Raw genomic sequence first — 22,951 nt, 5'->3', positions numbered from 1 at the left:
TAAGTGCCAAATACTATGTTTTGTGCTTGTTAGGACTTCAGTAAATAACAAAACAACTCTAGCCTTGCTCCCTTGACCTGGAAATATGAGAGAAATGGTTCAATTTTTTTAGTTGTGCTCAAAGAGCCATAGCCTCTGGAGGGAGAGAGAATAAGGTCAAGAATGATTATTTCCCATCAGCACAGAAAGCTTTGAGAATTTTCTTGGCTATTTCTCTAAAGTTGAAGGGAGTTCTTTTCCCTTCCCAGTGCTCTCTGTGCAGCACCTAAAGTGGGTTCTTGAGGAACTAAGGGAAGTTGAAGCTGATCTACTATAACCTTTATGGCTACAGATTCCGAGATCAAGCATGTGGGTTCAGAAATCACAAAGTGCTTTAAAGAGCCAAATGGTTAAAGGCACTTGGGTCTGTTCCCTATCCTACAATCCACAGCCTCCTATGAGTACAAATTCTAAAAGGGCAAAGGATGTTGCCTTCCTCCCACTTGTCTTGTCTTGTCTTGTCTTGTCTTGTCTTGTCTTGTCTTCCCTTCCTTCCTTCCTTCCTTCCTTCCTTCCTTCCTTCCTTCCTTCCTTCCTTTCATTTTTTCCTCTCAAGGAATGTTTTTACTGTTTTTTAAAAATGATTCATGCTTGTTACAAAAATTTTAAGCAGTGTAGTAAAAGTATATTTCATTTCTTTTAGATTGTTTTCCTGAATTTCATTAGGATCATACTTTCAGGACTAGAATGTGATTCCTTATATTTCTGGTTCCTGTATGCAAAATCAGTGCCAGCACTTCCAACAGATAGTGGTTCGGGCTGGTTTTAGAGGGCTCTCCATGCTACAGGTTACCTGTGCAGGATCTTCAAGGTACCCTGTGGCTATCTTTTCCTCCTTTTATTGAAAGAAATTCACCCCTATGTGAGATGATGGGGTTATGACATTTATTGATCCGTTGGTCTCATTGCTCCGTGTGTGTCCCTGAGGCTGTGTGACAGTAAGACAGTCTTAGAAAAGCACAAGTCATCATTCCAGATTACACTCATGGATGCAGTGTAAGAGCTACTTCTAGGAAAACACAAAGAGTTTTATATACTTGCATAAATTGTTTCTCCTTTTCTTTTAAAATCCACATACATACCCTGATTTAAAGGAACAGCTCTCTTAAGTTTAATGAAACAAGAAACCCATGTGACCCTTAGAATTTGGATCTCAAAGTATTGTCTGTCTTTTCTTAGTATGGATTATGTTGCATGTTTGTTCACGAAAAGTATCATAGGAACCTCTACTTTCAGATAGCGGAGGAGACCTGTACTTTGCAGAGAAGTGTTATTGGGCATGTGCAATGTAGGATGACAGTTACTTGAGGCTTCAGGAGAAGGCCATGCTGCTCTCAAAGTACAGATATTATTGTGGAGGCTTGAACGTTCAGTGAATATTAATAAAATTATTACAGGATTAATTTACGGGTATTAAATTATTAAACTTTCAGATATTCATTTTGTACATTTTATTGATACAGTCCCATTGTTATTAGGAAATTAAACTTATAATAAGTCTGTCACAGAATGTGGCTTATGGTATAAACTGGCTAATTTGATAAGTAAGTGATTGAATGTATTGGAACCACCCATATCTCTTAAGATAATTTCCACTTGTTACAAGATCTTATACATATTCTTCTGTGATTCCTTTAGTTTTAAAAGTTAGATTAAAATGTGTGTGCTTCTCTGGAAAGTTATACTAACTATTAAATTATTATTATTAGCAGTAGTAGCAGTAGTAGTATTTTGCAGTATCTCATGAGGAATGGCATTAAAACCTATGAGACCCAAAGTCAAGCAAACTTATTTTGAAAACTATCAACCTTAAACACTAATATTTTAAGAGCTTTTAATTTTACACTAAAAATGGCAAAATTTTTAAATAATTCACTTTTTTTTTCACAGATTTAAAAACAAAAGAGGTTTGGAAACTTCCCTGTTTCACATAGAAAATCAGTGGTAGATGAAAGCTCGAAACTCAGGAATTTACTTCTTCATCCTGTGCTTAACCAATCGGAGACAGGCCGTCTGCAGACTATATTTTCTTTTTTAATGGCTATAAAGTGAATGAACTCAAAGAACAGTCTGGGGTCCTGCTGAGATTGATATGAAAAAGGACAGGGGAAGAAAAGATTCCTCATTAATGGATTTATATTCCAGTGATAGGGCTAGGGGGTGGAAAGGTCATTTGGAAAGTAAAGTGAAATATAGAGCATGCAGAAAAATTATCTTGTTATCTGACTTAGAGACATGAGGCTGCACGTTATCCTGTGTTCGTTTATTTTTTTCTCCTAGTTTTCCTTTTATTTTTAGATAAATGTGAGTCAGACAGATGAGACAAGAGTAATTTTTAGAAGCTTTTTCTTTGCAAGCTTTTGGGAACAGGGTTTTGCTTTCTTTATGGTCTGATTGGAAGTGCTAGTTGATTGCGAAGGAAGAACATGTAGAAGCAGATATTAAATCAGAATTAGGGGAAACAACTAAATACTTTTAATTAAAAGTTGAGTTTATTAGGTCATAATTATACACAATTTAAAACTTAATTTGAAAATTGAAGTTCTCTCCAGTTAATCAAGAAAGAAAAGGAAAGACATTGTAACTCTGAAAGGCTTTCTTAGTTCAACAAGGAGAGTGGAATTAGAAGGTAACTATTTTGGTGACTCTGCTCTTAGTGACAGGTCCCTTATATATAAACAACTTCATCTTCAACAATTACTTGTCCAGGAATGTTTTATTTAAAAAATGTGTAGATGATTCTTTGCTGAAGTTTATTGGTGTGTTCTGAATAAAATTCACAGCCAGGGTGGAGATGAAAATGCAGATCGATGGCATATCTGCTTCTACACCAGGAAGGACACAGTCTTGCTCAGGAAGCTGGTCAAAGTGTCTGTGAGGTTGTTGATCAGTACATTGTGGCTGCCCAACAAGATGAGCAAGGTGTTGGCTGGGTTGCTGGTGCATTCGCTCTGGACCACTGTGGGAATGTCAGCCTGGACGTTGGTTTCAATTTTGACACAAGTCAGGAGGTCCAAGGAAGTCTTCAGGTTGACCACCTTGCCAATGAGAGGCAGGATCAGGGTGACGTTAGTGGTGACAGGAAGCTTCCGGTTAAGGCCTTTGCCATCAGAAGTCAGTTGGGCTTTGACATCCAGGATGTGGGTATTACTGATTTTCAACCTCAAAGGCTTGTCCTTAAGGGAAAGGATATTAGAAAGGGCATTGTTCACCAATTTTTCCACTTCCTGGACCTTCTGCTTGGCCAATAGCCAAACCTTGGATTCCTGAAGAGGGCAGATGAGAAGGATTGCTGTAATGCCTCCCACTGATTAATTCCCAGTTGCTTGACTATGTTTCCTTATAGTATCTCCCTCTGGGGAGATGCTGCCACCATCCAATTGGAGTGAAAGCCCGAGGCCAGCCAGGAGACCCCTCTCAGCTATTCCTTATCTGCACAGTTAATACAGCAGTCTCTATGCTTGCCACCCTCCGCCCCAGCAACAAAGGCCACTTCTATAATAAAAAAAAATGTAGATGAGGATCTTTAGGTCCCGAGGGTCTAAGAATATTGTCCAGTTTCAGTTACAGAGTAGTAAATGTCAGGATTCGAATTGAGTTTTCTTTGGCTCCAGCCCTCTGCTCTTACCCTTACCTGACGAAAGATACCTGATGTGGTATCCTCTATCTTCAAGCACTGGGGACACAGATGAGTAAAGCACCATGTGTCTCAGAGACCTCACAACCAGAGAAACACACAGATGGTGAGATACAGCTTGTGACTCAGTTATATCGAGTATATATGAGGCACAGCCTCAGCACAAAGAAGGAAATGATCGGTTCTGCTGGGGTTGAAGTGGAGCAGGTCAGCCAAGATGTTATGGAGAAGGAGAAAAAAGCCCATTGAGCTGGGTCTTTCATGTTAACAAGGCACAGGAGGTCATCTGAGATGGAGAGGGAAATCAACACAAATTTTTTTTTTTTTTGAAACAGTGGCATAGAAGATGTGTTTTTAGGATTGCCAAATGAGATACAGGACACCTAATTCAATTAGAATTTCAGGTAAACAACAAAAAAGTGTTAATATGAATATATCCTATGCAATATTTGGAATATATTTATACTAACACATTCTTTGTTACTTATCTGAAAACCAACTTTGAACGGGCATTCTGTAAGTTTGCTGAATTTGGCTATGCTACACTCATGGACCTCAATGGAGTATAGTGTTCAAGGCTGGGATCATCAGGAAAGGTGCTAAGAGAGTTAAGCTGAGGCTTAAATGTGAAGAATGTGGTCTTTGCCATCCATGGGACAAACAGGATTAAAACCAGGATTCCCCTACTAATGAATATCTGTTTATCCCGTGACAGGGATGATTTATGCCACTTAGTTAAAAACAACAAACAACTGAACAAACATTATCTCTGGTAAAAGGATTTTTCTGTTCAAGGAGTTATATAATAAAGTGACTTCCAAAAAACTTTCAAGTAAACTACCAGTACTTGATTATTCTTTTCTACAGAAAATTAAAAGAGAAAATGAGGAAGTACTTGGGTTAGAGAAGAGAGAATGAAATAAAACCATCAGGGTACATTTATATCACATATATGGTACATATGTGTTTTCTGTTTAAGTTTTAAGTGGGGGGAAAAAAGACAGATGAAATTGTATCATCCCCATGTACATTCTATCTAAACCAAATCAAAGATATTATTATCTGATTCAGTAGCATGGAATTCTTCCCAGAGTCACACAAGAAGGTATATCCCCTGAAGATAATTGGGAGTCACTCTGTAGAAGGCAGGTGGCATTTTACATTTATTTAAATTTGAAATGGTAATAGATAATTTAAAAAGCTATTTTGCTACTGTGTTTTTGTTTAACAATGTCTAGTATCTATGACATTGCATAACGTAGCATGTCTTCTATATTCGTCATGTTCATGGAAAGGAGGCATCTAGCTAGACATTTCGAAATAACATTTAGGAAATAAAATGGTTGCTGAGAGCAGCAACTGCATACCAATTTAGATTTTCCTCTCCCTCCTCATTAAATATGTGACTGTGTCTTTTATTTACGTTTCTCCTTGCTCTCGAAAGGATTTAAGGCAGCTCATAAATATGTGCGAGACCTATCACTCCTACACATGTGGCTGCTCAAGCATTTCGGTGATTGTACATTTCAAAGTTAAATGCAAATATTTCTTTCTCTATGACTAGTGTGTGTGTGCTTCTGGGGAAATTTATGCTAATCATTACATTTTACCAACATTATTATTTTATTTTTATTATTTCATAGTGTCTACTGAACAATGGCATAAATGCCATGAGAACCGTAGTTAAACAAACATATTTGGAAAACTTTAAATATAAAGATTCTATTTGATGTGGAGAATTTGTGTTGGTTTCACTTTTACTTAATAGAAATTCCACTGTCCTTGCTTAAGCCTGTCTTCACTTTAGGTGAGGTAAAGGAAAGACAGAAATCTAACTGTGATAAATATGATATGAGTTTCATCATTAACACTTTCATATAAAGACCAGGTAAATAACCAAAAGTAGATGTTGGTCATAATGAATGACTTTAATTCACTGTGTTTCCTGCATTAAATTTACTGTTAGACATGATATTCTTATTTTATTTATTTATTTATTTATTTTTTTAAAAAATATATTTTATTGATTCCTTACAGAGAGGAAGGGAGAGAGATAGAGAGTCAGAAACATCGATGAGAGAGAAATATCGATCAGCTGCCTCCTGCACATCTACTGGGGATGTGCCCGCAACCCAGGCACACGCCCCCGACCGCAATCGAACCTGGGACCCTTCAGTCCGCAGGCCGACGTTCCATCCGCTGAGCCAAACTGGCCTCGGCCATGATATTCTTATTTTAAAATAAAGTGCTGTTAGTTATCATGAATGTGAATTGTTAAGAAGTTAGTTAGTTTTTAAATCTTGCTCTATTTGAGATCTTGCCTTACCCGGGAAAGGATTTAAACTTCATCAAGGATGGTTTAGGAGCAAGAGTTTACCATACTGGAATGGAATGTCTTCCTGATATTGTTTTCAATAGTTTGGTAGGCATCTTGGCAAGCGAGCTGGGGTTTTACTGAATCTGATGGTGACAACACTGAGCTTCAAATGAACTTGACTAACTGGACAAATGGCTGACTCTCACAGAATAAAGTTTAATAGGGATAAACAATAAATACATAGCTTGTATCTGGGTTTAGAAAATCGACTGGAAAAATAGTTCATATTAAAAATTCTGGGTAAAAATGGCCTAGGGCTTTTGGGTAATAGTGAGTTCAAAATGTCAACAGAGTGGTGAGGCTGCCATAAGTCTAATAGGATTTACGTAGGTCACTTCTGGAGAAAACTTTCTAGGCTAAGGAGGGTTTGATAAACCCACTCAACATTCCACAGTTGTCAAGACATTTTTTAAATCCCAAGTTTATATCTAGGAACCACATTTTAAGAGAGCATGCTTTTATATATTTCTAAATATATTTGTATTGATTTCAGAAAGGAAGGGAGAGGGAGAGATAGAAACATCAATGATGAGAGAGAATCATCGATCAGGCTGCCTTCTACACTCCCCACACTGGGGATTGAGCCCGCAACCCGGGCATGTCCCTTGACCAGGAATCGAACTGCAATCTCCTGGTTCATAGGTTGATGCTTAACCACTGAGGCACCCTGGCTGGGCTAATTTTAATTATGTATTGGTTTCAGGCATACAACTTACTGGTTAGATAACCATATACTTTACATAATACTTGATATTTCCAGTACCCTAACTGGCACCATATATAATTATCACAATATTATTGACTATATTTCTTGTGCTGTACTTTACATCCCCATGACTATTCTATAACTAGCAATTTGTACTCCTTAGTCCCTTCATCTTGTTCACTCAGCGTCCCAATAAACTCCTGCCCTCTGGCAAGAGAGAGAGAGCATGCTTTTAAAAACAAAAGATGTATTTGGTGAGAGGATAGATATAAAGGCATGTCAAAAGAAGAAAAACTACAGGAACACAAGATATTTTATATAGAGGAAAGAAGAGCTTTACTGTTAAAGAGGAAAAATTTTATTTTCCCTTTTGTCAAATGTATACAAGGACCAATAAATAGAAGTTTCCATATAGAGATGGATTTACTTATAGTCCATCTTGTATAGATAGAATGGGCTGTTTTAGGAGGCCAGAACCGCTTACCTGTTGGAGAAGCTGGAGAGAGATGAGTTATACATTGGATCTAGATCTAGACTTTTGTAGTTAGTCCCTTTTTAATCTGGTATTTTACAATCCTAAGGACGTTTTTCTGGGTATGACTATCTTCTACAACAAGCAGTTATTTTAGGAAATTTAATGACATTACCAAAAAAAAAACCCCAAAACCAAACCAAACTAGACTTTGTTATTTTTTATTGATTTTCTGAGAGAGAGAGAGAGAGAGAGAGAGAGAGAGAAAGAGAGAGAGAGAGGCTTGTTGTTCCACTTATGAATGCATTCATTGGTTGATTCTTGTATGTGTCCTGACTGGGGATGCAACCTTAGTGTATGAGGATGATTCTCTAACCAACTGAGCTATCCGGCTAGGGCTAGACTTTGTTATTATGTAGACAAAGCAACTGGTTGATTGACCAGACAACTTAATTTTGATGCTCAGGTATCTAAAAGATATAACTTATTTTTCTGGTTATTAGGTCATTTTGCCTACATACATGACTTTCAATATAATTCTCAATATAAACAGGCAAAATGAGTCACTACAAACATACATAAAACTCTGATCAAAACAGTTTGTAAAGTACATTAGCTGTAAAATTCCATTACCATTAGAAATTTTGTGTTGGTTGCATTTACGTACCATTGTTTCTTTCTAGACTTTTAACATTCAGTGAAAAATCTCTAGATGACAAATGCTTGTGTTGTTCCAGCCAATGGTCCCTTGCTTCCAAGAATATTTGATATAAAATACCCATATGACAAAATAACTCAGTTTAGAGTTTGTTTTAATAAGATTCATAAAATCAATTCTATGATCTTTCCCCTCCTTCCTATCAACAATCCCTCTAGTTTATATTTGTTAGCCACCAGCTGGCTTTTTTTCCCCACCACAAATGACTTCAAACTGCAAGATAATTCTACAAAAAGAGTTTCTCTCCAAATGTTACATGGAGCCAACTATGTCAGCAATGGAAAGAACTAGTACATTTTGTTTTGAAAATAAAAAAAATCTAGATCCGGCAATTGGCCTACTTACATCCTAAGTACTCTTGACTCCAGAATTCTAAGTGAAGAAGCTTACCTTTTCTTTTTTCATTTATTTCTAAAACTATGAGATAAAAATTATGGACATCTTTATAAAGCATGTCTTTCATTGATAAATTACACAAAAATGTAAAACATAGAATGCTAAATTATAGTACAATAGTGTATATATTTAGTCACCAAATTAAATGGTTAGAGTCACTCCAGGGGTCCTCAAATTAGACGGTGTTGAACTTTTGGTAAGTAGGAATCAAAATCATGACAAGAGTTTGGATGTATTCCTTAGTTTAAAACCTCTTGGCACTTAATTCCATTAATATCTTGCTTTTGTTCCTTTCTTGATATCTTAATATTATTACAAGGTACACTTAGTTCCAGAATTTAGAAATTAATTTACAAAACTCAAACTAGGTTTGTCCAGCCAGGCACTTTTAGGCAGAAAAGCAGGTGGCATATTGTCTTCACTGGCCCATTTTCTCAATAAATACAAGCCAGTGCAACCCACTGCCTTCCAAATAAAATACCATGTAAGAGTTGAATGTATAGGACACTCTGTAGTAATCCTATCCCTTGAGATATGAACTCAGGGACTTGACAAATTTAAGAGGGTTGAAATATCATGTTGAAAGAACTTGAGCTCTTTAGTGTCTCCAGGAGACAAAAAGAGGCAGCCTGTTTTCCTGTGTCTGACAAACTCCTACCATATTAGGGGTGCACTTAGAAGCATCTCAGTGCGTCCTGTGTTGGTTAATCAGAGAGCACATTCGTACATTTGGAGCATGCAGTTTTGCACAACAAAGCACTGCTAAATATGAGGTCTCATGGTTACATATCATTTTAATAGAGCCACCACTGCTAAGCACCATAACTTTTAATTCATGACAAAGAGCTTAGAGCCTGCATGTTGAATAGTTCCATCCTAATTACTTTGTCAGAAAAGCCAGTGGAAAATTAGATGCACCCCACCAGGCAATAAATATATCAAACCAAACAAAATTTAAACTAGAAAACAATCAACTCCTTTTCTTTGTTCCTTCAAAGGAGAAGCGGATTAGACCTTTTTTTAAAAAAAAAAAAAGATCAAGAGCATTTTATGGGAAATTCAGAAAGAAAACTATTTGGACTAAAATCAAAATGTTATGAATAGTACTTTCTAAGTAATGACACATATCAGCAGTATTTTCAACCATAAGAACAATGTGATAAATTTTAATCACTTGGGACTCCAGCTCTGTGGGAAGTGCTTACTACACAGACATCATTTATAGGTTTCCAGTTATGACCTACGTCTAAAAGACATTTTAATGATAACTAGAGAGAGTAGATAGATTGTCTTCCTAGAGTGTTGAAGTTCCTGCTTGTTGTCATCCTCAGCTCTTTTAAAGAGCAGAGGCTTTCAAAGGTACTCTTCAGTCTAGCAATCAGGATCCAAGACCAAAGGGATGGAACTAGCTAAGATAAAATATGCCAGAAACACACACTCCTCAGGATTTCCTGTAGGAGTCTGACTGAAATAAAGCAATATTAATAAACATCAATTCTGGAAGACTATTATCAACAGAAACAAGGTCCTGAAATGTACCCCTGAAATTATTTTAGTTTCCTCAGCAGGTCAACTATTTCAATGAAACTGTGCAAAATATTAGACCTCTCTATGGGGACAATTGCTTTAAATTATACTAAATACTCAAAGACTATAATAGACACGCTAAGAAAGAGTTCAATTACTTGTACTCTCTAAATCATGAGCTCACTCAGAGTCATTTGACCCCTTGACCTTGAAAACATTTTGAGACAAAAAGTGTAGTTTCTAAGCATTTCAACATAAAAAAAATATGCAATTTGTCAATTTGGGTTTGGTTTTTAAAATCTTTTTTCCTGTCTTCACTGCTTTTATTTATTTTTTTGAGAGAAGAGACACTCAGGTGACGCAGATAGAATAAAAGAGTAAAGAAATCATCAAGGAGGTTAAGACTTGTATTTTTGAACCATAAAGAATTGTCACTCTCAATCAGATTTCATCTCAATAATTTGAAAACCATCCCTTTGAATGTAGCTTAAAGTCAAGTAATATTTCCTGGTCCAAATTTTCTCATGAGGCAAGACCTTTCAGAACTTGAGTCCTTGGCCTCTCTGGACTTCCATACCATGCTTAGCATGTGAATCACGTCTCATAGCTAGGAAGACATGGCTTTCAGCTATTTCCCCCTCATAGAATTTGGCCATCAACAATGTGGGGGAATGAAATGACTGCTGGCTCTTTTCCTTCTTGTTGCATCTGGTTTCAAAAAGTATTTTACTATGCAGAATATAATTTTCCTTAATAGAGTTATGGAAGACAGCAATTTGACAATCAGTTGGCATAAAGTCTTGTTTTACAAGGTTATTTTCCCAGTAGAACCAATCACAAAGGTGCTTGTCTTCTCCAGCTTTTGGTGAAATCAGTAGCTACTAAAATCAGAGAATGTTAAGAGTAGAAGTAGATCAGTAATCTCTCCTCTTGCCTTAAAGAGTAAATAGATACAAGAAAACTGAAGAGACTTCTATTTTCTAGTTGTTAAAATTCTAACGTACGCTCTTTCAAAAAATAACTCATTTGAAAGTATGAATAATTAAAGAGGTAGCATATCAAAGATCATCACCAAATGGAACATGTCACTAGAGCCATATTTTAGACCTTTAGCGGATCTCAATGTCACTGTCATATTAAAATGTAAGAACTGGTATTAAGTCAACAAAATAAATTACTCAGAATCCATATTTGCCAGTGGACATACTGAAGCACCAGGATTCATTGTATTTGTTATTTGTTACTTCTAAAGATGAGGCTAGAGTGCAGCTGTTTTAATTATAACATGCCCAGCTCTGGCTCAGTTCACTACACAACTGTTCTCAAGAAAACATGGCCCTTCCTCAACCAGGCTGAGCTGCAAGGACAACGGATGACAACCGAAGTCATAGAATTTTCCAGTTTTCAGTGGCCTTAACAATCTAGACACCTTCCTACCTCTCTTACCCCACCAATGAGTGAGTGGTTCAATGACTTGCCTAATCTACCAACCCAGGTCTCCTGATTAAATGGCTTATATTTTTTTCTTTTGCTTTTAGAACCCCACAACCATGGTTGATTTTTCTTATTGTTGGTTCTTTTTCTATTATTTTTCTTTGCTTTTAATTTTTAAATGAAAAAAAATCCTTTATCCTAATGGAAAGTCATGTTGGCAGAAACCTTTTTCTAAATGCTTTTTATTTTCTCTCAGTCTACTCTTTCAAGAATGCTTATCTTATGAGAAAAGACCTTATCATGAACTGAGTGTCCGTAGAGCTGTTGAAAACACTGAATGATTATAATACAGCAGAAGAATGATATCCAACACCAACTTCTTGGTTGGGTTAACTGATTACGCTTTCTGTGATTAATAAACTACCCTATAGATTAGCAGTGAGAACTAGTTATTTAACCATACCTATGGCTTAGCATACATGTGATAGGCTATCGACTTAAGAAGTCTTTTGAACTAGAGAATACTTTCAGTGTTTTCATTCAAGTGAACACCATCATTGTAGCCCTTTCTGTTCCCTTTTTATGGCTGTGGATAAAGTTTAGATAAGGGAGCTCTGAAATTATGTGTTTAATTCAAAACTTTGTGAGACAGGAAAATTCCAGTGCATGACAAATTGTTCTATTTCAGTTCACAAGACCTTTATTGCAGATCCTGGAGTTCAGGCTAACAAAGATATAATGATAATAATCAGCTATCATACAGGATAAGAGGAAATGAGTTGAAGGAAGAAGGTACATTATAGTTGATGGATAAATGCTATCTTATAAATGACAGAGGTTTGTATCCGATCCTAAGGACTAGCATATTTATTAATTGCTTTTGACTTTTTTCATTCACAGGGATGTTTATTGTTGAACAGTCGATCTAAATGGCACTGTACTTTTGAACTTCCCATTCTAACGGGAAGGCCTTGTCAGAGAGAAATCGGAATTTGCACAGATTTGAGAAGTGATGTAAGATACCACATACTGTGTTTTACAGTCTTTGAAGCTCAGACCCTCCCCACATATAACACACACATCATTCCAACACTCACAAAGCATAGCTGTGATGAAAAGCTCCACTGAGACTGAAATTACTCAACTAGTGTCCCAGCCCTCGCTCATCTTCCACCTTACCAAAGAGGTGTGGCCACACCAAGGGTCAGGAATCATTCCGATTAGCCACATTATTATTTACTAGGAACTGAAACTTGCAAATCCTTCTAAGCTCATTAGGGCACAAAGATCAGTTTTTATAATATTTGCTTTCAATTAAGGGGCGTCCTTTTCTTCATTTCATATCCATATGAGAACATCATCTGACTTGGTTAGAGTTCTATGTATCATAGATCTTCACATGAAATAAAAATTTATATTGTTAGAAAAACAGAAAGTATCCTTAAAATGTCTATCCCCAAACTCCTCTTCCTTCAATTTGTTTGATCTATCAAAACTGAAGCATGGCTTAATGGAGGGTCAATGGGATTCTGTTTTAGAACAACCATCTTCTCTTCCAGCAGGATAACAGTAGGCACAAGGATATCTTACATTGTTGGCTGCTACCCTCAATTTGCATAAAGTAGTCTCTAATTGACCCCTGATGTTAGTTGTAAAATAACATATCAGAATGTGAAAGATCTTCCTTTCGTCAGAGTAAAAAGATCCCTATGACAATGTACAGAATTTCATTTTCAATTGAGATAGTTTGAACTCTCTGTAATTAATGACAGGACTTAAAAAAACAACAACACAGCAGCAACAACAACAACAAACTACTCAGATATTTTTCCAAGACTCACAATCTGAATCCTTCTCATTTCGTCAAACCTCCCACTAGACAAGTAGGAAAGACAAACAAAGCAACAGACCCCTGGGTTGTCCACACTCACAAGATTGCAGACCCCGGGATTAGAACGGTTCATCCCCATATCCAATGTCTCCCAGAAGGACATTTAGTAGGAGGAAAGAGGAAACATGAGGTTAGGAACTTAGAAAGATTGGGCAGATAGTCAAAGCCCTGCATAGATGAGGCAGCCTGTAATTCATTAGCAGAGCATCTCCCACGGGCCCCTGCAAACATCCTACAGCAGCAAAGACAGCAAAATTCCTGACAGTTGAGGCTTGCACCATGCCTGCACCTACTGCCAGCCAGGGTGCTACTCAAGATGTGTTGGAGAGAGTCCAGGACATGCTGAAAGTGTAAAAGCCTTACATCAACATTTGCTGAACTGAATACATGGTGAAAAATACCATTGCCCTGACTGTTCCACACAAGAGTCAGTGTGAGAATGGGAAGGGACAAGAAAATGTGTATCATGACATTTCAAATGTCATTTAAAATTCATCAGATGAGTAAGGAATTGCTTAGCAGGTGTAGGGTACCAGAGGCATGCTTCAGGACAGTAAAGGGAAAAGCCCTTTGCTTTTAGTGAGAATTTACTGAAAAAGCCTAAGGATTTCATGCTTATATTTACCCCAAGGGTAAATATCCTAAGGATGAATATAATTTTGTTGGTGAAAGATGAATTTGTTTTGACATTGCTTATTCAGTCTGTTAAGGAATAATTTACTAATCTCTGGCTGTATTTGTTAAAAATATACTACACTAAACTTCTGAGAGTTCACTGGACACTTCTGAGCCTCAGACTCTCTGACATCAGCAGGATAACAGTAGGCGTGATCAGGAAAGGCCTTGGAGATCATCTCATCTAGTGGTGCTCAATCCCAGTGGACACAGTGCCCCTGGCAATTACATATTTTGTATCATCCTCTTTATTAGCTGAAATAAATTCACAGATAGTTTCCACCTGCGACATATCATTTTAAACTTTTTAATAAATACCCAAATTATAATAAAAAGGGGAACTAGAAGAAATAGTAATTTATTATAAAACAACGTGATTTTCAAAATGTGACAATTTAGGCACAACTACTTTAGAAGATACTATGAAATAGTCTAAAGCTTGCTTCCACTTACGATGAAAGAGTGTGGATGTAAATGAAGATAATATTCAAGTGTATATTGTCAATGCCTTCTCTTATATTGGCATTTTGAAATATGAGCTAAACAATTATGTTCTTCTGAATATTTAGATTTAGAATGAAGGTGACAATGTAAAATGTAGTGATATAGTTGTATTTTATCAGCAACTCAAACACCACAAGAACTTTACACTTTTGGGGAAAGCAATTATATTAAAATTTGATTAACATGATTTATATTTTCACACAAAACAGAATTGGCTTCTAGACTCAGATGCTAATGTATATGTTTTTTCCTTACACATGGAGACATTTCCAGGTAAGACTGTCCGATGTGTAACAGAACATCAGGCACCTTGGACCAGGTCTATTACATGCCAGACTCATCCTCTTATCTCAAATCTTTGTGGGAGTCATAACTGTTTCTTTAATTTTCTGACTATTTCTGTACCAAGGTGTTGAGAGCTACAATTTTAGTTTAGTCTTCTCAAATTTACAGATTTAAAAATTGAGGCACCTGAGAGGTTACATTCTTTGTTCAGTATCACACAATGAGTTTGTGCCAGAATCAGGACTACTTCTTATGCTCATGGATTGATTGGTCCTTAATCTAATTGATTTCAAAATTTCTATGAAATTTATATAGTGGTTTGAACCCTTACATCTACTTCGTTTTCTTCTATCCCGTAGTCTTTCCCTCGGGCCCACCCTGTAGCCTTACTATCCCCCAAACACATTGTCAATTTGCCCCTTTAGTATTGCTTTTCACATTTCCCATGACCAAAGTGTCTTCTCTGGTCATGTTTTTATTTTTCAAATATATTCTGTTGTATGAAGAATTCCCTCACACCCAAACCTGAAATGGTTAACTTTTATAAAATTCCTTCCTTGTCAATTCATTGACTTGCACTGTTTCGAGAGTGTGATTACCTAGCCAACACATTGTCCAGGCCTCCTGCTTTGCTTGTGTTCTGCCCACCACTTATCACAATGAGCTAACACAGAGTAGGTAATTGGAATCAGTTCTGAGTTTTTATTGTGGAATCACTGCAGTGTACTTAGTCCTCAACCAGAGGAATGTGTGTCAATGAAGTGAACTCGACTTGTTCATCGCTGAAGCACAATGTTAGGCAACATGGCTGTGCTGGGGAACATCTGGGAAGAAACAACAGAGACATCAATCTGGCTTGCAGTGGTCAGGAAATGAAGTGGTTCATTCCTAGCAACGGCCCATTTTGTATTTTGGAGGCAGAGATATAAACAATGGCAGGCTCTGTTAAAAGCAGCTGCAGTCACAAGTCTCCCAACAAGCTTCATATGTGCAAAGTACAGGAAGGAGTCGGGTACCATATTGGGCTTCTCAGTCACACACGGGGAATGGAGCAATCACTGTCAGTAGTGTCATCTTTGAATACGACACAGGACAACGCATTCATATCCCACTCGCCATGTGAGTGAAGGTGGAAGAGAAATGGGGTAGGGTCACTGACACCAGCTGGTCATTTGTTAGGCTGTTTATGAACCCTCAGCAAAATCTGAACCGAGATTTCATCCTTGAACAAAACTAAGTTTTAAGTTTAAGTAGAAAGTAGTCCTCAAATGAAATTGTCACCAATTTTATATTATATCTAATTTCAGGCTTTATTTTTTTCCAAGTGTCTGCTGATTTTTTGTCAGGCTGTTTGGGTTATTCCCTTCTCATCTGAACGTTTTATTGTGGAAGTGTAAAATATGAGATCTCACATGATGTATTAGGCATATAAGTAATCCTGGGGAAATGTAGTGAAGCCCATGTATTCTTTGGAAATATGCATAAATATTTACAAATTATAGAATTAAATCCAACTTTTTTAAAAAATGAATTATATCCCAATTTCTTGCAAATAAGAAACACCAAACTTTGGAAAGCAGTAAGAAAGCAAAGCAAAAACACTAAGAGAATTGATTCACAACCCAACAAAGCAATTTCACATAATTTTCACAATTTCTCTCCCTCTAACATCTTTATAGACTTACACATCTGAAATGCATTTTTCACACTTGTACATAATTTTGATAATATTTTTGACAAGTAGCTGTGCTTCTGGACAAAGGTGATGTCAAGTCAATGCTTTCTTAAATGTTAAAGGCACTATTCATCATATTTCTGGCTTCTTGGGTTTGTGATTCATAGTTCATGATACTGAATTTCCAAAGTGTAATTTTTGACATATTTTTTTACTCTTCCTAGAATTTGCCTCAATATACATAAGTGAAAGCAGAGCTTGTCTGTCAGCGGCCTGGACAATGACTAACCCGGCAGAAGTGATCATCTCTGGACTAGTCGAGGTCATAACGCTTTCATTATTACTGCTTTGTGTGGTTTGGTTAAATAGCAAATTCTAAGTGGAAGAGATAATTTTAATTTAGAAGATAAATATTTAAAATAATTATAATTGACTGTTGCATAGCTTGAGTAGCATTTTTGCATTAACTGAATAAACATCTAAAACACTAGAGAAAATGCTACAGAGGATGGATAAACTAAGAATGGAGAGGGTGGGAAGAAGAAACATTATTTCAGGAGTATGGACAGTGATCTCTATACATAATAAAAAACTATTGTTTTGTGTTGTTCTTAATTAGAAGACAAAGGTTAAACATGATTGTCAATGATGTTGTTTTCTATTCTATTCGTGGACATACAGTCATTATTTTTTTCGGGGGGGGGGGCTCATTCCCACTCTTAAGTGTCTATAGCTGAAGTGTTACACACTGGCATGCAATGGCAGTTCTGTGAAGGAATAACAAACCAGAGGGCCTGTCTTGTCACACAGAGCTGCCTGTGAATGGGGTAGCACACAGTGATTTCTCTTGACGAATGATTTCTCTTGATGAATGAAAAGAAACCTTTTCAGAGGCAGGTACAAACTTGTTGAACAATTTTGATTGAATCGATTGACTCCATGAAAATGGTAGACAGTGTATTTTTTTTAAAGCAACATGAGTTCCTTTTGACCGGAAACAACTGGTCATTTCAATCAATGTAGGCAAACCATGTGTATTCCATGGTATTTAGACAAAGATTCATAGAACCAGGAGGTGGGCTTTGAAGGGAGCACATTTAGAAATCAGTCGAGATGGATTCCCACAGATCTTAAGCTGCAAGATCTGTCTCAAGGCCTGGGCTTATTTTCAAGAGTGACAAGTACACATTCCAGAGAAAAGTAACTTACAAGAATATTATGTGGGCTGAATAAAACAACAAAATGTCAATTCTCTTTTACCAATAATGTTAGCCAGAGCAAAGGAATTTGGTACTTCATACTCCTTTGACCTAACTTTTCAATATAGATTTTCAAAATGATTCCTATGGGCAGCCCCAGCCAGGTGGCCCAGTGGTTGGAACCTTGTCCCATACACCAAGAAGGTTTTGGATTCAATTTTGATCAGGCTGCGGATTCCATCCCAGGTCTGGCGCTTATGGGAGGTAACGGATTGATGTTTCTCTCTCACATCAATGTCTCTCTCTCTCTCTCTCTCTCTCTCTCTCTCTCTTTCTCTGTAAATCAATTTAAAAAATGATTTCTGTGAGCAGAAACATAGTAAGAAGGATTAGTGACAATTCTTTTGTATTCATAAACAAATCGCCTGGGTCAATCTCTGTGACTATCTAATGCATGGGACTGTACCAGGCTCAGGGTTCTTTACACTGTTCTAGGCACATGACCCATAACTGAAGGGGAAAGTCATTTCCCAGGCCTTGCTCTAGGTGAAACAGTGATGTGCAAAGTATCCTTATTAATACAATCAGACTCCTCATTAGTCTAGAGAGGGCTGCGTATTGCTTTATTTCCCCAACCTGCCTTTCAGTTTCTTTCTAACACACAATTCCACATCTGTCCCTCCTCAAAATGAGCTTATTTCTTTCCCTACTCACTCTCTGGCATTTCTTGCCTGCCTAATCTTTCACTCAAAATTCTACTTATCCTTTTAGACATCTCAAATGCCACCCTTTTCAGGAAGGGTTCCTCCAGCCTTCCAACTAAATTGATCTCTTTAATATTGTTCTTTCAATATCTTTATACTTGACATATTCAATTAGTGTGAAAACATTCTAGGGAAGGAGGAAGATAAAAATAAAGTTTTATCATGTATTCAAGATTTTTAACAATACTTAAAAATAACTTTTATTGCTTCTTATACTAATAATAAATATTATTAAAAATGAAAAGAATGGTAATTCTAGTAATCATGTATATATCCTCCCATTATATTTATCTATGTGTGTGCATACATATTTAGATATATGACATTTTTTTACACAAATGAGACCACATGATAAAACTGTTTTTAAACTGTTTATTTTTGGTTTACTGATATATACTGTACATAGTTCCATGTTTTAAAATATATGTCTGTATTGATTTTTTTAGAGAGAGAGGAAGGGAGGGGGAGAGAGAGATGGACACATGAATGTGAAAGGGAAATATTGGTCAGCTGCCTTCTGCAGGCCCCCCACTGGGGATAGAGCCCACAACTTTGGTATGTACCCTGACCGTGAGGTTACAGGATGATGCTCAACTGAGCCACACTGGCCGGGGCCCGATATCCTCTTCAAATTAGGATAAATATTTTTTTACACCTTTGCTATCAGGTTGGGGAATACCATTTTGCATTTATTTGATTTCCAAGTGATTTTACATTTAAAATGTATTTGAGCATTTTATTTCTTTTTTTTATTTTGTAAATTAACAGTTATTATTTGTTGTACATTTGAAATATCAAGTGTTAGTCTCATTTTTATTGATTTGGAAAACTTCTTTGAATATTAAACAGATTGACCATTTGTTTACCATTATACAACATTGCAAATATTTCCCTAAATGTTTCTTACTTTTTTAAAAAACTCTGCTTACAATTGGATTTTGTTGTTGTTTTTTAAACAGATAAGGCTGAACAATAATGCCTTATATTCTATTTAATAATATTTGCAAATGTTTTTATTTTTATGTACAAACAACGCTAATCTGCTTAAGTTTTTAGCAATGAATTTTATTTAATTAGCTGGCATGGAAAACTAATAAGCAGTTGGTCTGCTTTTCTGGTAAAATATATAATTGATGCCAACCAGTCTTTTCCTAGGAGGCTGGACCAATTAGTAGTTGTAATTAAAGACAAATATAATGAGCTAGGAAAACTTGGATTTTCTAATCATTTGCATTTAATTTGCATGATTAAACTCATGTCATAAAACAGGAATTATGAAGCAGTGATGGAAGAGAAATATGGGTAAATGCTGTACTTTACAAGCCTGTGAACATAAATGAAATCGCGAGCTAACATTCTCCCAGGTGAGTGAAGGACCTGGTGCCCTGGTCCTCCAGGGTCTTGGGAGCCAAGTTTTCATGCAGGAAGAGGTGAGTCTGATTTAGCCCCCTGAGTGTGAGAGGCAGAGAACTAATTTAGGGTATCTGGAGATATAGCTGTGTGTGTGTGTGTGTGTGTGTGTGTGTGTGTGTTGACAGTGGACAGGGGCGAGTCTCCAGTTAATTGCAAAATAATAGATCATATTACTTGTCTCTCCTTCCCTTTCCTTTTGCGCTTTCCATGTTACATTGCAGCCAGTGTAGGAGCAGCTTGGGTGGTAATTAGGCTGTCTCTGCCCACATTAATAACTGCTGCAGGGGACCTAGCTATCATATAACCCTTGTTTAGATCTTCCCAGTGTGGGATTTGATGCTAAGCCTTCTAATGGACAAGTAATAAACTCTCTTGGGAAGACTCCTTTTTCTTGCCATTACTACAGCATGAGAAGTGGTTTTTATTTTGCCCTTACAAAATGATTCTTACTCAGATGACCTCTGTATCTTCAGCCATAGCTCATTGGGCTAGGAGGACCTTTTTAAGAAAAAGCATGACAATTTTTCATCAAAGCACTTGTTCTTATTCCCTGAATCCCCAACAAAGCCATTGATCTGTGCCAAGCCATCGTCAGTCTTTTCACTCTCAGCCTCTCTCAGTCTCAGGTGATTTGGAAAGGGGCAGGATCTGTTTTCTTTGCATTTACTGGCCCAAATGTCTTAAAAATAAATGTGTTACAAAATACTTGTAAGGTGATTAAATTCCCGTAAGTACTTTGCCTGTACTCAATGATTTGTGAAAAATATGGGTAGAATCTTACTAATAAAACTCTAGGTGGTCCTCATGCCATCATGCCGTGATGCCCTCATGCTGTCACAAGATGGCTGCATGCACAGTGGGGGCGGGGCCCAGCGGTGGCTCCACAAGTCTTCAGCCTGGGTGGGATGCCCGGCTATGGCCTACCTCTTTGGGGCAATCGATTGAGGAGCCCCGGATGGGTGGGCGGGGCCTACCTCTTTGGGGCAATTGATTGCGGGGCTCCCGCACTGTGGGAGGGCACAGGCCAGGCTGGGAGACACCACCGCCCCCCGAGTGCATGAATTTCATGCACTGGGCCTCTAGTTTGTTTAAATAATACATTTAAAACTGGATTGGATAATTATCCAATGAAATTCTCCTGCAGGTTTATTTTATATAAATTGTGAATGTCTATGTCCAAAGATTTTTTGGAATTACCCAAGAGTTTATTGGCAGGAGCCAGTCCAAATATTCATATAACATATAATTAAATTCTTACAACACCAAAGTTAGAATTATATTTCTTCACCTGTTTTTTTATTATTTTTTCTCACCTCCAGGATTTTTTTTTTCCCTCCAGGATTTTTATAGGAACCCTTGGCTTCTTGTTATCATAAAAGAAAAAAATGGAAAAAGTGGGATGGAGAATGCTACTAGCTCATGGGAATGATTGACTGAAAAATGTTGATGTTTGGATGTTAGGGAGAGTTCAGTCTGAGACAGGTTAAGGAAAGGGACTTCCTCAGTGCTCGTAAACCTGACCTTATGGATTTCTGCCTGTATGTGGGGCCTGCTTTGAGTACAGTAGCCTCTCTCATTTTCCGTGGTTTTGCTTTGTCTGGTTTGCTACCTGTGGTCAAAAGTGTCCTGAAAAATATTAAATGGAAAATTGCAGAAATAAACACTTTATGTTTTAAATTGTTTAACATTTTTAGTAACATGATGAAATCTCTCACTTTCCCACTTCATCCTGTCGGGACATGAATTATCCCTCTGTCCAATGTATCCACACTGTAGACACTCCACATCTGTTAGTGTCTGTTAGTCACTTAGCCATCCTGCTTTTCAGATCAACTGTCACAGCCTTGCAGTGCTTGTGTTCACATAGCCTTTATTTTACTTAACAATGGTTCCAAAATGCAAGAGTAGTGATGATGGCATTGCCAAAGAGAAGCCATACAGTGCTTCCTTTTAGTGAAAAGGTAAAAGTTCTTGACTCAAGGAAAGAAAAAATGTTGTATGCTGAGGTTGCTAAGATCTACAGCAAGAACAAATCTACCCATGAAATTGCCTAATTTATAAGTCAAACTTTATCATAGGTCTGTATATATAGAAAAAAATATCTCTATATATAAAAGCTAAGTGACTGGAATGATTGGTTGTTATGACATGTACTTTGGCCTGCCAACCACCTGATTGGGGGCGGACAGCCGGCCAAGCCCCCAAAGCCCCTTCCCCCAGGCATTCCCATCCCCGATTGCCCCCCCCCCTTCCACACACCCTGATGGGAGGCGGGGCTGGTGGCCAACCTCTCTCATCCCCTCCCCCGCCACCAGCCCAGCCCCGATTGGCCCCAATCGGGGCAGGCCAGCCGGACCCCACCCATGCACAAATCTGTGCACCTAGTATAGATATAAGGTTTGGTACTATCCAAGGTTTTAGTCACCCACTGGAGGTCTGCAACCATGGATAAAGGGAGGGAGACTACTGTACTGGAATAAGAAGTAAAAGATTGACATTTTCCCCATAACTATAGCACAAAATTCTCATTGAGTTTGACTTTTGATGTACTACAAAAGTCACTTTGTTGTTACTGTGTTTTAATTTTAATAGGCATACTTAACTCTGAAGCTGAGCATGGGAATCAGATCTCACGTGAAAAGCTCCAAGAACTGCTGGTAGACATGAGCTAGTGTGCACACACACACCCTCACACCTGCTCATGCTCACATATCTTCAACTCCTTAAGAAGCATCGGTCAAGAAAGATTTCAGGAACAACCTAAATAGTGACTTTCAAGGAAGGGAGTCACGGGACCCCAACCTAAAAGCATGAAATATCAGATTTAAAATTTTTATTTTAGTAAGTTTGACAAGTGTCCTTAAATTGCATTTCTAGTGCTTCCATAACAGAGAAGTAGAATCTTTTTGAGAAGACAAAAATCAATACTTTATTTTCTTACAGAGCAAGAATATAAGTTAATCAGGTCTATTAACATAAGTGGAAAACCTCAGTAGTTTTGCAAATGCTAGTGGGAAAGCATCATTTCTTTTCATTTCTATGCACTCTCCCTTCTTCTTTAATTCATCATTTAGATATTTCATAATACCTAACACAAACACCTAAACATTTTAGTATCTGTTGATTAAGTCATAACATACATATTCAGGCAAATTGAACAATAATATAGTTTAATAAAAGTGCTATAGACTGAATATTTGGGGATCAGAAAATATTTTCCCCTTAAGAATGGTCTCACA

The 22,951-nt window shown here is 37.3% G+C and overlaps 1 protein-coding gene across 1 annotated transcript in view; it reads right to left on the bottom strand.

Moving 5' to 3' along the window:
* Positions 1 to 2,736: 2,736 nt before the first annotated feature.
* The window catches only part of LOC139012829 (BPI fold-containing family A member 2-like), a 77,164-nt gene continuing 56,949 nt past the window's right edge, over positions 2,737 to 22,951 (bottom strand). The window contains 2 exon segments of the mRNA XM_070419082.1: positions 2,737 to 2,852; positions 2,855 to 3,305. Coding sequence (XP_070275183.1) covers positions 2,737 to 2,852; positions 2,855 to 3,305 — 567 coding nt within the window.

Source organism: Myotis yumanensis, unplaced genomic scaffold (assembly GCF_028538775.1).
Source record: "Myotis yumanensis isolate MYYU_CA2020_CCGP unplaced genomic scaffold, mMyoYum1.0.hap1 SCAF_6, whole genome shotgun sequence".
NCBI classification, from domain to species: Eukaryota; Metazoa; Chordata; class Mammalia; order Chiroptera; family Vespertilionidae; genus Myotis; species Myotis yumanensis.
The sequence above is the reverse complement of the archived record's forward strand: the minus strand, read 5'-3'. Positions and strand labels throughout refer to the sequence as shown.